This window comes from Sphaerodactylus townsendi, linkage group LG10 (assembly GCF_021028975.2).
Source record: "Sphaerodactylus townsendi isolate TG3544 linkage group LG10, MPM_Stown_v2.3, whole genome shotgun sequence".
Classification (NCBI taxonomy): domain Eukaryota; kingdom Metazoa; phylum Chordata; class Lepidosauria; order Squamata; family Sphaerodactylidae; genus Sphaerodactylus; species Sphaerodactylus townsendi.
Window position 1 is genome coordinate 56,542,686 of NC_059434.1, and position 14,626 is coordinate 56,557,311.

The 14,626-nt window shown below is 40.5% G+C and overlaps 1 protein-coding gene across 5 annotated transcripts in view; it reads left to right on the top strand.

Moving 5' to 3' along the window:
- MFSD8 (major facilitator superfamily domain containing 8) overlaps window positions 1-14,141 on the top strand; it is a 14,555-nt gene extending 414 nt beyond the window's left edge. The window contains exons 2-12 of one of the 5 annotated variants that reach the window (XM_048508939.1): window positions 252-346; window positions 1,739-1,782; window positions 2,957-3,197; window positions 4,488-4,601; window positions 5,391-5,535; window positions 6,396-6,454; window positions 9,167-9,275; window positions 10,254-10,388; window positions 10,913-11,016; window positions 11,096-11,349; window positions 13,292-14,141. In XM_048508939.1, the coding sequence (XP_048364896.1) occupies window positions 252-346; window positions 1,739-1,782; window positions 2,957-3,197; window positions 4,488-4,601; window positions 5,391-5,535; window positions 6,396-6,454; window positions 9,167-9,275; window positions 10,254-10,388; window positions 10,913-11,016; window positions 11,096-11,349; window positions 13,292-13,504 (1,513 nt within the window). In that variant the 3' untranslated portion in view covers window positions 13,505-14,141. Of the gene's footprint in view, window positions 1-249; window positions 373-1,738; window positions 1,783-2,956; window positions 3,198-4,487; window positions 4,602-5,390; window positions 5,536-6,395; window positions 6,455-9,166; window positions 9,276-10,253; window positions 10,389-10,912; window positions 11,017-11,095; window positions 11,350-13,291 lie in introns of those variants that run through there. The other 4 variants (XM_048508940.1, XM_048508941.1, XM_048508943.1 and 1 more) reach the window with 4 other exon arrangements.
- The last annotated feature ends 485 nt before the right edge of the window (window positions 14,142-14,626 follow it).

Genomic DNA, 14,626 nt, shown 5'->3' on the forward strand with positions numbered 1-14,626 from the left:
GACGACGCGATGACTGCGTTTAACATTCTTCCCGTATAGAATAAATCTAAAAAGTATTTACACGTCTCTGTTCACTGGTCAAGAAATTCTGGGTGACATACAGTTCCATTAATAAAAAGTAAACGTAATAAGTAAATCTGAATTGCTACATTATGTCATAGCAAGCTGTTGTTGTATCAGTTTTTTTTAATGTCCAAATGCGTGTTGTTTTTAACCATTATTTTGAGGGGGAATCAATTTTTTTCTTATAGATCTCGTGATGATACCATGGAAAGTTTACAGCATTATAGTAGCCGATGGAGGTCCATTCGGATAATGTACCTTACTATGTTCTTCAGTAGTGTTGGTTTGTAAAAACCGATATTCACCAATGTAAAGTCATCTTGATGTTAATGTTGGATGTACATTCAAAAATATGGTTTGTGTAAACGGTATATGTGGCAGGTTGTTCTGCGTGATGGCCGTGACATAAAAAGTTGCCACAGATAAACTATTGTGACACTTAGACCAGCTCTAAATTGGAGAATTGGAGTTCCTTTCCTTTGCCTCTGCGTTTGAAATGATATTTTTTCACAAAGGAGCCTTTTTGCAAAATGTACAGCTGTAGTTCTTTTTTTCTTATCGGCATGGTTGTGTTCTTACTGGTGATGGTGAAGGAAGGGCCTTAATATAAACATGTGGTTATTTTTTAATTATTAACAGTACAATCCTATACACCTGGCTAAACCCATGCACATTGATAGGTGGTTTAGGATGGTACTGTAAACCACAGTAAGGTGAAATGGCAGAATTATGCCCTCGGTATGGGTCACCTTGAGAGAATTAAAAGATGATATCTACTAAGGTGTGGCTTGCAACCTTCCAGTGAGATTATGTCAGCGTGAGTAATCTCACTCGGATACTTTATTGCAGCTATTCTCTGTTCTTGATTTTATGTATGCCCTTTTTGTTCAAGTACAAGACTGTACAAGCAAAAGTTCTGTTATTACACATAGCACCAGTGGCCCAGTTCAGATGGGGGAGCCAAAATGGTCAGTGGGAGCCGGCTCATTTCACACCCTCCCCCCAAGTGTAAAGGGAACTGACATCAGCAAGGAGAGCAAAAATGGCAGCATATGGGTGCCACTCAGCTCTGCATCATCCAGATCTGGAAGTGGACACCCCTGGGAAGCTGTGCTGGTGTCCAAGCAGGCCAGGGGCATTCCTGGGGTGGAGCTCAGGAATGCTGCTCTCTGGTCGCAGACATACCCCACATAAAAATTTGGCATCAGCCTGTTTAGGCTACTGAGTAATTTGGGTGGTGGGAGGGTTTTTACATTTCTCTCCTTTCTGCACCACCTGAAGCCCATTTGGAGGTGGCGCTGCACTGCTCCCGGCCGCTGCAGCACATACCCCTCCCCCCAATTTGGATTAGTCTGCCTGTCTTCTTTGTTATGTAGTTAGCTCTATGTAATTTTGTTTAGGATTACAACTACTGCCATTGTTAGCATTCACAGTATATTCAGGTTCATTATTAGCTTAAATTATGTCAGGACTGTAAGTATTTTTCTTTAATCCAAGAGGATCTATGGCAGATTTTCTGTGTAGTCCTAAACATCCTTTTGTTATTATTTTCTTCACTGCTTAGAACTCCGCTGCAACAGCGGAACAATGTTTGTATCCAAGCAAATGCGCATAGACATTTATATAATGATTTATCAATACCCATGCAAAATAATCTCTGTTCTTTGTACTGCAGGCTTTTCAATAGTCATTATGTCAATATGGCCCTATCTTCAACAGGTTTGTAACCACCTGAATTTGGATTAGTAAATTCTTTATTGAGGCTTGTTTGAAAAGTTGAAAAGTACATTGTCTTAGGCTCTGAGAAATGCACATTTTGCAATTTGAATTCAATTAAATTAAATTAAAAGGTTTTTTATAATACTTTTTCTTTCTTAAATACAAACACACACACAGATATCACATCAAAAACAAAAAAATTAAGACATAGCAAAATACAACCCATTATACAATGGCCTACAATGACTTCCAGCTATCTCATCTTTGATTTAATGTTAACTCTAAATTCATGTATATAATTAAATCAATTATTTTTTCCTTTACTAATATTTACTAATATTCGAATATATTCTGCTGTTTTTTAAAAAATTTCAAATCCTGCTATTCTGGCTGTGGAAGCCTTACACAATACATTAAAGAACAAAAATATTTTTCATTTACAAATTAAATCTTAGGTTCTCCAAGTACGTTAATGACATCATAACATCCAAAGACAAAGAGATTCCCCAGTTCTCTTGTATGCAATTGATAGTCTCCCCCCATTCTTCTCTAAGTGTATCTACTAAATGTCTACTAGATATAGCCACCTGATAAATCATCTTTAGCCTTCCCCAATTTCTGTGGTTGAAATCTATGTTCATTTTACCAGAGTGTGCAGTACTTACTTATTTACTATTATAACATAAAATTATATTTTGCACCTACTGTCAAGAATATAGGCACAAAGGGATAGGTGTTTCAAAGACTTTCTTGAACATATTACCAAATTAACCTGATCTTGAAAGCTAAGCAGGATTAGCTTTTGGATTGGAGACCCCCAAGGAAGTCCACGGTTGCTGTACAGAGGCATGCAATCATAACCTCCTCTAGGCTATCTGTTGACCAACCCATAGAGTCATCGCAAGATTGCTTCCACCGCAACTTGACAGGGGAAAAATGCAACTTTGTAGACCTTCCCTAAATAATTTTTATGAGAATGAGGCCTTGGTAGGTAACTTATCGTCATCTTAAAATGCTGTTTCTATTCGGCTTTAAGATGACAAGTACCTTAACCTTGCCACTCATTACCAGTAAAATATTTGATATTTCTTCTTCTTGGTTGATGGGTTTCTAAAAGCTGAGATTTGGTGAGTAACTTGTTATAGTACTTAAATTGTTTTTGTTCTTTCCATAGGTAGATAAAACTGCAGATGCAAGTTTCCTGGGATGGATTATTGCTTCCTACAGCATTGGTCAAATGATAGCTTCCCCATTCTTTGGAGTATGGTCCAATTATAGGCCAAGAAGAGAACCTCTTGTAGTTTCAATTAGTATTTCAGTGGCTGCTAACTGTCTCTATGCCTATGTCCATTTACCTACTTCACACAACAAATACTACATGGTGGTTGCTCGAGCTCTGGTGGGGTTTGGTGCAGGTAATGTTAAAAACTGTTAAATTGAAAAGTGATTTATATGTACCATTCAAAGCATTACAGTGTTAGACATTTTAAGCATTTGTGGAAGTTTATCCCTTTCTGGCAAAAAAGCTGTTCAGTGCATGTGTACCAGCAAGATGACTTTCAGAATCTTTAGAAGCTGTGTGGCTGATTACGCACAAGTCATCTGCTGTGCGATGGAGCCAAATGTCCACCGCAGCAAGATTTCTTGTATGGGCATATTTCCTTAATCCCCGATTTCACTTTCTAGTCTCTCCATGGCAAGGAAGACCACTTGTAGCATGAATTTAATTTTGCTTCACTGCCAGAGCAGGGAGGTTTTCCAGTGAGCCCAGCTTTGTTTGGTACCTCTTTCCTCCGCCTGCGGCCAGCCTGCCTAGCTCCCTTTCCACTCCTCGCACTGTTGTCCATGCTTTCCCCCTTGCCACGTTCTATGTTGCCTCCTCTGTCCTGCTTCTCTATTGCTCACTTAGATATATCAATGTATCAATATAACAGAGCTGGCTTTTGTAAAGATCAGCACAAGCAGGGACTGTTTCTGGCTCCAGCCCAACCCCGCTCTGCTTCTGCCCTCCCCAGTGATTGGTAGGACTTTTTAAAACTTTTTTTCATACAAGCCTCTTTTTTAAAAACAAGTGTCTCTCCTGTGATGGCAGTGAAAGGAAGTCTGGGAAAGAGTGAATGAGCCATGTGGAAGAGAAAGGATGTGGGGAGAATGTGAGCTCTATAGTATTGGGACTATTAAGTGTTATGAGATCTGTGCCTTTAAGAGGGGTAGAATTAAGAGAACCAGGAAACGGGCCTATTGAGACTAGCTTCGGGGAGGGTTGGGCTGCCTCCTTGCATATAAACAGAGAATTGTGACGAGGCCACACTCAGCCCCACCATGCAGCTAAAAGGCCTAAGATAAGTGTCCCATAAGTAATGGGCCTGTGTTTCAAACCTCAAAAAACTCTGTGACAGGTGTGGTTAGTTCAGCTGTCCAGCAGAAGGGTTTAGAAATATTGAAAAGCTATGTCAACCACAATGTGTTGGATGCATTTGGAAATGAGCAGTGCAGGACTACACTTCCCTGGCAATTTCTGTTACTTTATACAGTTTCGTGATATCTTTTGAAGTTTTGTGTGGCAAGCAGGCAAAAAAAAATATGACCAACAATGTAGGAGGTGTAAATCTTGACAGCTTGCAGTGTTGTGTTTTGTAGGTAAATGAAATTCAGAGTGTCTTGTGAACATTAAGTAAACATGCTTTATTTTTCCTTTTTTAAAGGAAATGTAGCAGTAGTTCGATCCTATGTCTCTGGTGCTACTTCTCTAACAGAAAGAACTGGTGCCATGGCAAACACTAGCGCTTGTCAAGCAGTGGGATTCATCCTGGGACCAGGTGCTACTCACTTCAGAGTTTCATTCCTTTAAAACAAGCCTGATTAAATGGGTTGGACTACTCAGTGATCCTGGAGATCCCTTCGTGCTATTTGTCTCTATGAGGAAATCTTGCATTCTGAATTAGAAGTACTTTGTTAACATTCATGTTTATTTTGTCTGTTGTTTTAAGAAAAAAAATAAGCTAATTGTTGTACAGATGCAATGTGAACACATGTTGTGAATATGATTTTTTTTTAAAAAAAACATGGTTTGAGTAGCACTTTTTTGCAAATCCAAGTCTTCCTACTGAATTTTTGAAGGCAATTTTAAGTACTGAAACAGCTGATTAAGATGATATTCCGTACTGTTATGCTAGAAAGAGCAGGAGTAAAATTTGCTCATCAATAACAAATTCCAGGTTCCTCCCACTAGTAAGATATTGAAAGTGTTTTGTATTTATAAAGTTACACTACAAGACTGTTCTCCTCACATGTCAGGCAGGAAAAATAGCCAGAGACTGGTACTCTCTACATCTGGATGGACCACTGAAAGAATAGTGACCACCACTTCTGGGTGTGCAACCAAGTGGTACTTACTTATTTTTAAGCTTGGACTCAGTTATTTCTGCTCTGCTTTTATTTGTGGGGGAAGGGGGGTGCACGGACACACTCATGCACCCTTGAGAATTTTTTTCTGAGTACCTAGGCACACTTCGGGAATGTGACTGGTAGTAAAATAAAGCAAAAAAAATTATCTCTGATTATGCATATAAAGTCATGTTCTAATAAATTCTGTTATTTTATATTAGTTTTTCAGACCCTCTTTACTCTCATTGGAGAAAAAGGAGTCACATGGAAATTAATTAAACTGCAAGTGAACATGTATACAGCACCAGTTTTGTTTGGAGCTTTCTTAGGAATTATTAACATTGTTCTAATATTTGCTGTGTTTAGGTAATTGGAAACTATGTTTTGGGGGAGGATTGTGGTTTTAGCAACATTTTTAAAAATCTGTATTTACTTATGTGTTTGCATGTCAGAATCATGTATAGATAGCTATTCTTGTATGCTGTTCCTATGTCCTATTTTGTTTTTGCTCTGATTAGGAGAGAGGCAAGGAAATGGTGTATGAATTTTTTGTATGAATTTTTGAGAGAGGAGCTTGTATTTCTTGAACAGTTGTCTATTGGCTGACTCGGTAGATCTGAATGCAGCTTTTTTGCACCACTATGAGGATAACAATTCAGATTAACAAACTGGATCGCCACTAATAATCAATTAGAATTAGAACTCTCTAGCTTTGGCACTTGTTTGAAGGTCAGATCCTTTTCTAGGAGAAAAGTAGGGAAAGTTGAAGAGCTAGCATGGTATTCTGATTGGAAGACTAGGATCTGGGAGACCCAAGTTTGTGTGACTATTCTGCCGTGGAAGCTTGCTGGCCAGTCACACAATTTCTCCCTATCTCTCATGAGTGCTGTGAGAATGAAATAGAAAAGGAAAAGTTTGGTAAACCACTTTGGGTCCCCACTGAAGACAAAATGTGGTGAAAAGAGTATATAAATAAGACTGGAGGTGGAGAAGCAGATATAAGTAGGTTGGTTGTTGGGTTTGTAGAGAAGGAAGCAAGGAAAGGAGAGCATCTGTGAGGTAAAAAGGAAATAATGTGGGAAGAAGGTTGCCTCGGCAAAGGAAATGCATCATGAGTCCTTGTGGGCCCATTGCTATGGTTATTGTTTCTGGAACACTGCCTGTTTGCATGTGAAAACTTTCTTTGTCATGCAAAAATAATTAATGACAGCGTGTTTAATTTTTAGGGAACATCAAGTGGATGATATAGGAAAGTCTTACAGAAGCATAAATTGTGAAGCAGAAGGTAATATTTTTGTGGAGAATGAAATAAAATATTGTGTAACGCTTTGGAACGTTAATAAAAACAAATGGGTGGGTTATATTTTAAAAGTTATATTTGAGTTTTTTCCCCAAAAATATTAACATCACACACGTTTTCCGGGCAGTATGCATCGGTATATACCAGTGATGGCGAACCTTTTTGAGACCGAGTGCCCAAATTGCAACCCAAACCCCACTTAATTATCACAAAGTGCCAACCTGGCAATTTAACCTGAATGCTGAGGTTTAGTTTAGAAAAAACTGGTTGGCTCCCTCTTTCTCCGCCCCACCTGCTTGAGCAGGGGCCAGCCTACTCTAGCCTCCAGCAAGTCCCCCGTGCACCACTCTGTGTCTCTCCAGCATCTCTGCCTCCTCTGCGCCCCCTCCTCCTCAGGCAGCAGCCACCCAGAGCACAGGCAGCAGGCCCACCAGCCAAGTCCTCCCTGTTCACCGTGGTGTGCGCACGTCATGCTCAGCGGCCCAGGCCAGCCTAGATGTGGGGGGCGGGGGGGCGGGGCGTGATTTTCTGCTCCCCACATGACAAACTCTGTGCTCGTGTCCACAGAGAAGGCTCCGAGTGCCACCTCTGGCACCCATGCCATAGGTTCACCATCACTGGTATATACTTTCCTGTCATGTACAGATGGACTTGCATCTGGTTGATAGGTGCCTAATAAACATTTAACACAACAAGTTTTAATAGAATAAACATAGTTAAATTTGGAGTAGGGAATCAAACCTCAACTTATTCTTGTGTGTCTGCCTGTTAAATGGAAATAATCTCTAGACTTAAGCAGCCAGTAATGGTGATCCCTTTTTGTGGATGTGTCCATAGGCAGAGAAGTGACCATATAAGAAAAACTCTCCAACTTGCCTCTCTCAGTCCTGATGGTTTGCAATCAAGGAGGCACTAATGGTAGCATGCAATAATGGATTTAGATAGTGTTTATCTGCAATGAGTATATTTGCTTCTTGCTAAGCATAGATTACACTCAGCTGGATGAATGCCTGGCCTGGAGTATTTCTTATGGCAAATGGTGATCACTTTTTTTAGACAATAAATAATATTCCGATAACATATACAGTAGAGTTGGATGTAGTCTTTCCTGGACTTTATGGAATACTTACTGATTATATCTTAATCCATTCTCCAGCTTTTTAAAAAAAAAAAAGATACCAATGCACCCTATAGTTAAACAAATATTTGTTGTTATTGATTTACTACATTAATAACCTACTTCCCCTCTCCCCAGTAGAGCCAAAAGTGGTTTACAACATTGCTTTCCCCTCAATTCCCCCTCCCCACCTGCAGCAATCCTGTGAAATGGGTTAGATTGGGAGTATGTGTTTGTCCCACGGTTACCAGCAAGCTTCAATGACGGAGTTGGGATTTGAACTTGGGTCTCCCAGATCTTGGTCCTGGTCTGACACTCATAACCATGCTGGCTTATAAATAAAGTTATAGGTATATAGTGATAAAAAGATACATTACAATATCATTAAAAGATGCTCAGGAATTATTATGGTAAAAAGGATTAAATGTGTTGCGAGGCTTTGTAGTACATACCAGGTACACATTAATGATCTCTTCTATAATGTGTAGAATAAATGTGTTGATTTTTTTTTATTGTATATAGAAATATATTTCAGGGATTGCTAGTGGGTCTTGGTTTACTGAAGTTTGTCCCCACATTGTATCCATTGTAAAATAATTACTTGACAGCACAAATTGCATACTGGCATATGTAGCCTTTAGGAGCCCCATGACACAGATTAGTAAGCTGCAGTACCGCAGTCAAAGTGCTGCTCACAACTTGAGTTTGAGCCCAAAAGAAGTCAGTTTGAGATAGTTGGCTCAGGGTTGGCTCAGCCTTCCATCTTTCTGAGGTCGGTAAAATGAGTGCCTGGCTTGCTGTAAATGACTGGGGAAGGCAATGGCAAAGAATGTTGTAATGTGACATCATCACCCAATACAAACCTATAAACCTATGTATGTTTTTATAGCAAAACCATTCAGTATTATTTAATGATTTCCAGGAGAGATGTAAACACATCTTTTAATAAGAAGACAAACTTTTCCCTGGAGATGACGCAGCAGCGTAACTGTATAGTTAGGGCCGTCTCCGCACGAATGCGGAAGCGGCCGGGTCGGCGTTTCCGACGCCGACCCGACGACGCTGGGACCGTCCGCACGGACGGTCCTGGAAAGAGCCGGGCAGCCGGCGCTATGGAGCGCCAGCGCCCGGCCGACCCGGCATGTCCCCGGGCCTCCGGCGCGTCGCCGAGGCCTGGGGACATGCCCCCCTGGCCCTGCGCGCCTGCTCCAGCGGCGCAGGGCAGGGGGGCGTGTCCCCAGGCCTCGGCGACGCGCCGGAGGCCCGGGGACAAGGTAAGTGCCGGGTGGGGGAGGCGTCTCGAAGCCGCTGCCGTTCGCTCGGCAGCGGCTTCGAGGCGGCGTTTCCCCAACAAGAGCGCTTCCGAGCGCTCTGGGGAAACGCCGGCTTTGCGGCGGTCGGGCGGCGCGAGGGCGGCGCGGCTGCGATGCAGCTGCGCCCCCTGTGCGAATGGCGGCCTGGGGACGGTGTTTTTGCCGTCCCCAGGCCGCCATATTCCGCCCATGCAGAAACGGCCTAAGAAACAAAGCACAAAATCGATTTACTTTAACATCTGAGCCCTTTTTGTTATTCTGTTTCAGAAAATGTTGAGCCCAGGGATGATCATCAGGGAAGTGTTGACCTCGTGGCTGTTGTATCAGCAAACATTCTTTTCTTTGTCATATTATTTATTTTTGCTGTTTTTGAAACGTAAGTGTATTTGATGTTTCTAGTAAGTGGTCCACTGTACAGTAGCCTGTGTGAGTACAAAATGCTATTGGTTGCTTTTTGACCTAAATGGGTTAATAAATCCCTTGCACATCCAGCGTACTTTGCTACTGTGTGAAGATCATATAGCACCCAAGGAAGTGATAGAAATAAACATTTTGGGATTTGCAGTTTGAGCTTGACATCAATTGCCAAGAAATTGAAACAAGACTTTATGAAATATTTCCCATCTCAGAATAAGAAATAACAGCAGCAGTAACTGGAAAGAAAAAGAAAATTGACAAAATGTTCCATTTTCTAAAAATCTTACCTGTTCCACCATATATGTGCAGTTGGGTAAAGCATTCCTAGTGCCATCAGTGTGTGCGTGGCCATTTATAAAGATTACAAGTAAGAATGAAAGCACAAAATGGTATAGGACAATTGGTGTCATTAAGCATAGTGGAGCTGTAGAAGATTTGGAGAGGGGGGAATTCTCATTGTGCACACTCTTTTCTGCATCAGGCTGATCCCAGTTTTTGATTGAAGGAGTATCATAACTTGAAGAGGCGTAAGCAGTTCCTAACCTGCACAGGTGCAGGGGGAAAAGATTAACCTATCTTAAAGTTCTGACCCTGATCCTCCCCATGTTCCATGCCTTGGCTGCTTTTAATTAGAGAGACATCTGGATTATGAATCTCTTGTGTAGTAGTGCTCTTGTGTAATGCCCAATACATTGAATGTTGACATTTAATGAGCAATTGGTCTTTCCTTGGTGCCATTTCTGTATATGTTTTGATGTACCCTGTTATGTTCTCTGGGTTGCCTTTTCCATTCCATTTCAAGATGAATGTTTGGGTACAATTTTCCCAGTGTAGTTTCAAATGCAATTAGCTGTAACTGGTTGTAAATCACTTTTAAATCCCTCCAACCATTTTATCTATTTCCTCAACAAATTGAGGATATTAATATCTTTTCCAGCATAGCTGCACCGCTAACAATGGATATGTATTCCTGGACCAGAAAAAAAGCAGTGTTTATCAATGGACTTATCCTTGGAGCTATTGGCATTGAATCAGTCTTTGCATTTTTAGGAGTTAACATACTTTCCAAAAAGTAAGTCACCAAAGATACACTATAATGTTATTGTCCTTTTTTTTCTAATCTCAAAAGATTGTGTATATTCCAAGATGGTGTAGTGGCTAAGGTATTTAAGTAGAATTTGGGAAATCCAGGTTTGAATCCCCACTCTGCTGTGGAAGCTTTCTGGGTGACCTTGGGCCAACCATATACTCTCAACCCAGGTGAGTGAGAGACCTCCAAGGAATACCAGGGGTATGTCACAGAGGCAGGCAATGGCAAATCACTTGCAAATGTCTATTGCCTTTAAAAATTGACAGGTTTGCCATAAGTCAGCTGGGACTTGACCACAAAAAAAGCTTATGAATTGTCTGTAGATAACTTTAAAGCCTGTTTTAAGCATCATATCCATAATCCTCACAATTTTCCAACTGTGGAACTTCCGTATATCAAGACCACCCCACCACCCCCCCGGTCACTTTAAATGTGTGTATTATGTATAGATTTACTTGTTAACTTAATGGATATGACTATTGTAACTTTCTTTGTTTATTCAACAGGACTGGTGAACGTGCCATACTCTATGGAGGCCTTGTTATTATACTGATTGGATTCTTTATCTTATTACCTTGGGGAAATAAGCTGCCTAATATCCAGTGGGAAGGTACACGTTTACACATTAAGTTATGGTTTAAGATTTCTGTCAAATAACTATACATGGTATTTCCTCTTTGCTTCCACAGAGATAAAGAATAATTCTAGTACAACATCCTTCAGTAGAAGCCTCACATCTTTCTGGAAAGTACAAATGCAGTTTCCATCAAATAATAGTACTGAAGCAACAGGATGCCCCATTGTTCAGTCCTGGTGTCTGTATACTCCAGTGATCTACTTGGGCCAGTACATTACTGCAGACATTCTAATAGGACTTGGTTACCCAGTCTGTAATGTTATGTCATATACTTTATATTCAAAAATCTTAGGACCAAGGCCTCAGGTAAGTTTGACGCTTGGAATGATCTTGTTGAATGAAGAGTATAGTCTTTTTTATTCAGACCAGCCAAATATCATAAAATAGTGAGTGTTTTGAGTTTTCCAGGACTTCTCTTTAGGATATGGTGGGAGAACCCAAAGTTCTGCATATTGAATCTTTCTTGCAGTGAAGAATAGGTGGCATTGTACACTGATCAGATTATGTGATAGTAGGTGAAGACAGATTTCAATATGTGCTAGAGCAGTGGTTCACAACCAGTGGTATATGTACTACTGATGGGACACAGAAGTAGTCTAGGTAGGGTGCAGGGTTTTCATTCTCTCAGGCCTCATGTCCACCTGTACATGTCACACATTATCTCCTTTGCTGCTGTGTATCATGGATCATCTGTCTGCTAGTAGTGCCAACAGAATCTCTGTGTTCTAATGAGGGGTGAATGGGCTTTTCGTTTTTATATTGGTAGGACCCAAGCTTTTTGCTAGTGTTACGTGGGATGTAATATACAGGAGGTTCAGAATCACTCGGCTACATGTTCTTGGAATGAAACAATCAAAACTAGAACCTGCATCTTTGAAAGTATCAAATCTGTAGTTCACTGAAACCCTCACCAGTGTTAATAGAACATGCAGTTCCTGAAAGCACAAGAATGTTGTTGGAGAGTAAAATTAATTGTATTGCACTTGGATTTTTTTTTGATTGACATGACTGCCTTGTTTTTGACCTTATTGTAACAGGTGTGCTAACAATGGTTGCATTCAAAGGTTGCTTCTACTCTGGAAACAGGATAGTGATTTTTGCCAACTACCTGCTCCCATTGCACATCCCACTTCCTCCTGCTTGCTGCTCCTGAGGGTCTTTCATGGAGCTCAGTGGCCTGCAGTGGGAGGGGGGATTCTGGAAAAGTCCAGAGCTCCACTTTTTGATCTAATCCACTATCTGCCCTGTTGCAGTTGTCCAGAAATGGCTGCTAAGAGGCACATGTTACTGAGATTGGGATAGCACAGCCTTTTCTTGATGAGATTTTTTTTTACTTGAGCTGTTTGTGACATGGAAAGAGTGTTGTGTAGCTGTAGTTTTAAGACCCAGCCATTGCTGGTTAGCAAATAAGGTGGATTCTTTCCCAAAGGCATTTGTTAAAAATGAGCCCATAGTGAGAGATGACATTTCCAATATTTACTGTTACATTTTCCAATAAAATTTAGTGCATTTTTAAAATCCAGCTCTTTTTCCAGAGAGCTTAGGATGGTGCACATAGTTCTCCCATTCCCCATTTTCTGGAGGCAGTTTAGGTTAGAAGAGTGTGACTAGACCAAACATATCAGTAATTTTGGCAAGTGGATATTTGAATTAGTTTTCCTATTCCAGCACTATAACCACCAGTTTCCACTTGTCTTATCACCTGAACAGGACCATTTTTCTGTTTTCTTTTTGATAATGCCTCATCCAAACCATGGATAACACATACATGTCATTTGTACCCTATTTTTCTCCCCATTGGGACCCAAAGTAGCTTCTAGTATTCTCTCTGTTTTATCTTCACAATGACCCTGTATGCAGCTGGCCCAAGGCTACCCAGCAGGCTTCCATGAAGGAGGGCAAATTTGAACTCAGGACTCCCAGATCCTTACTGACAGTCTAGCCATTACATCAAGCTGGCTGTCTAGATAGAGTGCCTAAGAGAGCGATGGTGGAAAGTGCTGTCGAGTCACAGCTAATTTATGGCATTTTCATGGGGTTTTCAAGGCAAGAGGCTTTGAGAGGTACCTAGGATTCATGAACAGTAGGACAGTGTAATGTTATAATATTGATCGTATGTAAAACTAAGATTTACCATGTACTTAAATGTCTACATTGCCTAAAAGTTACTCAGTTTTAATAGTAAAAAGCAAAGGAACCAGTTGCTAAATTCATTGTATACTAAACACAGCCCTATGATCTGTTCTAGGGAATCTACATGGGCTGGTTAACTGCCTGTGGAAGTGGTGCACGCATCCTTGGACCAGTGTTTGTCAGCCAGCTCTACACCCACTTGGGACCTCGCTGGGCATTCAGCCTAATCTGTGGAATTGTTATTCTCTCTCTCATACTCTTGGAAATGGTGTATAAGAGACTTGTTCCATTTGCTGTCAGATATGAGAGACTCCAAGAGCATAGCTGAAATGGCTGACCAGTCTTTTATTGCCCTTATCAGGGAACTCTAGTACTGCACCTGTGACTGACCGGTGGTTCAAATGTACAACTACTAATTAAGTCTATTAACCAAGTGGATCATTAGGATATAACACTGGACATGATAAGCTGTGATCATAGAGGATAAAGAACCTTTGGATGTTCTGAGAGATATTGACCTGCAGTTACCTTGACTATCAGAAAGGAAGAATAACTCTTGGACTATTTTAAATTGCCAAACAAGGTACATACAGCAGTTAAAACCTTGTATTGGGGGAAGCAGTTCTTACATTCAGGGTCAGCTTCCTTTTGGGTAAATATGGTACTGTAGGATACTTTCATGTTGTCCTGATTCTGTGAATCAGATCATACTGAAAATGCCTTTCATTCTGAAAGTGAAAGAGCTGTTATGCACTTTTGTAATCACCTACCTCTTCTTCATGACAAATGTTTTCTACCTTTTAGTATAGCAGGCTTTGCTATTGTACATGAAATCTTGAATAAAGTACCTGCTGCTTATCTTAATCATCTATATCATATACAAAATAAACAGTTGAAGTAGGAGTTATGTTTTATCTTGCGTTCTTACAGAATTGTTATGTAGTAAATCTTTCAAGCTGAACTTATCAACCTCTTTGTCTTATTTTTCATTTAACTCTGTTGGTTGCTATGCAGTTGTCAGTCTGATGAAGCACTGCACTTTGCCAGAATATTGTCGCTAATGAAGGTAAGGTCAAGTCTGTTGGTGGAAATAACCAGGTAGACTACATAGCTAGCTTAAGAAACACTAACATTAACTATGCATAATGAGCTGTTTGATATCTTCCCAATGTATTACTGTAAAACAGTTTTTTTTAATATTACATTCTAGGATGTTCCCTGAGGACATACCTAACACTTCATTACAGAATATAGGGCTGGTTAATGTACTTACTGGACAACTGAAGCATAGGTGAACAAGCCATTATAGAAAACCACAAGCATTTTAATTCATTGATTTGCTGATCTGACTTAACAGGTACACGCAGTGGTGTAATGGTTAAATGAACTAGGCTTAATTCCCCACTCCTCCACATGAGCAGAAGACTCTAATCTGGTAAACTGATTTGTT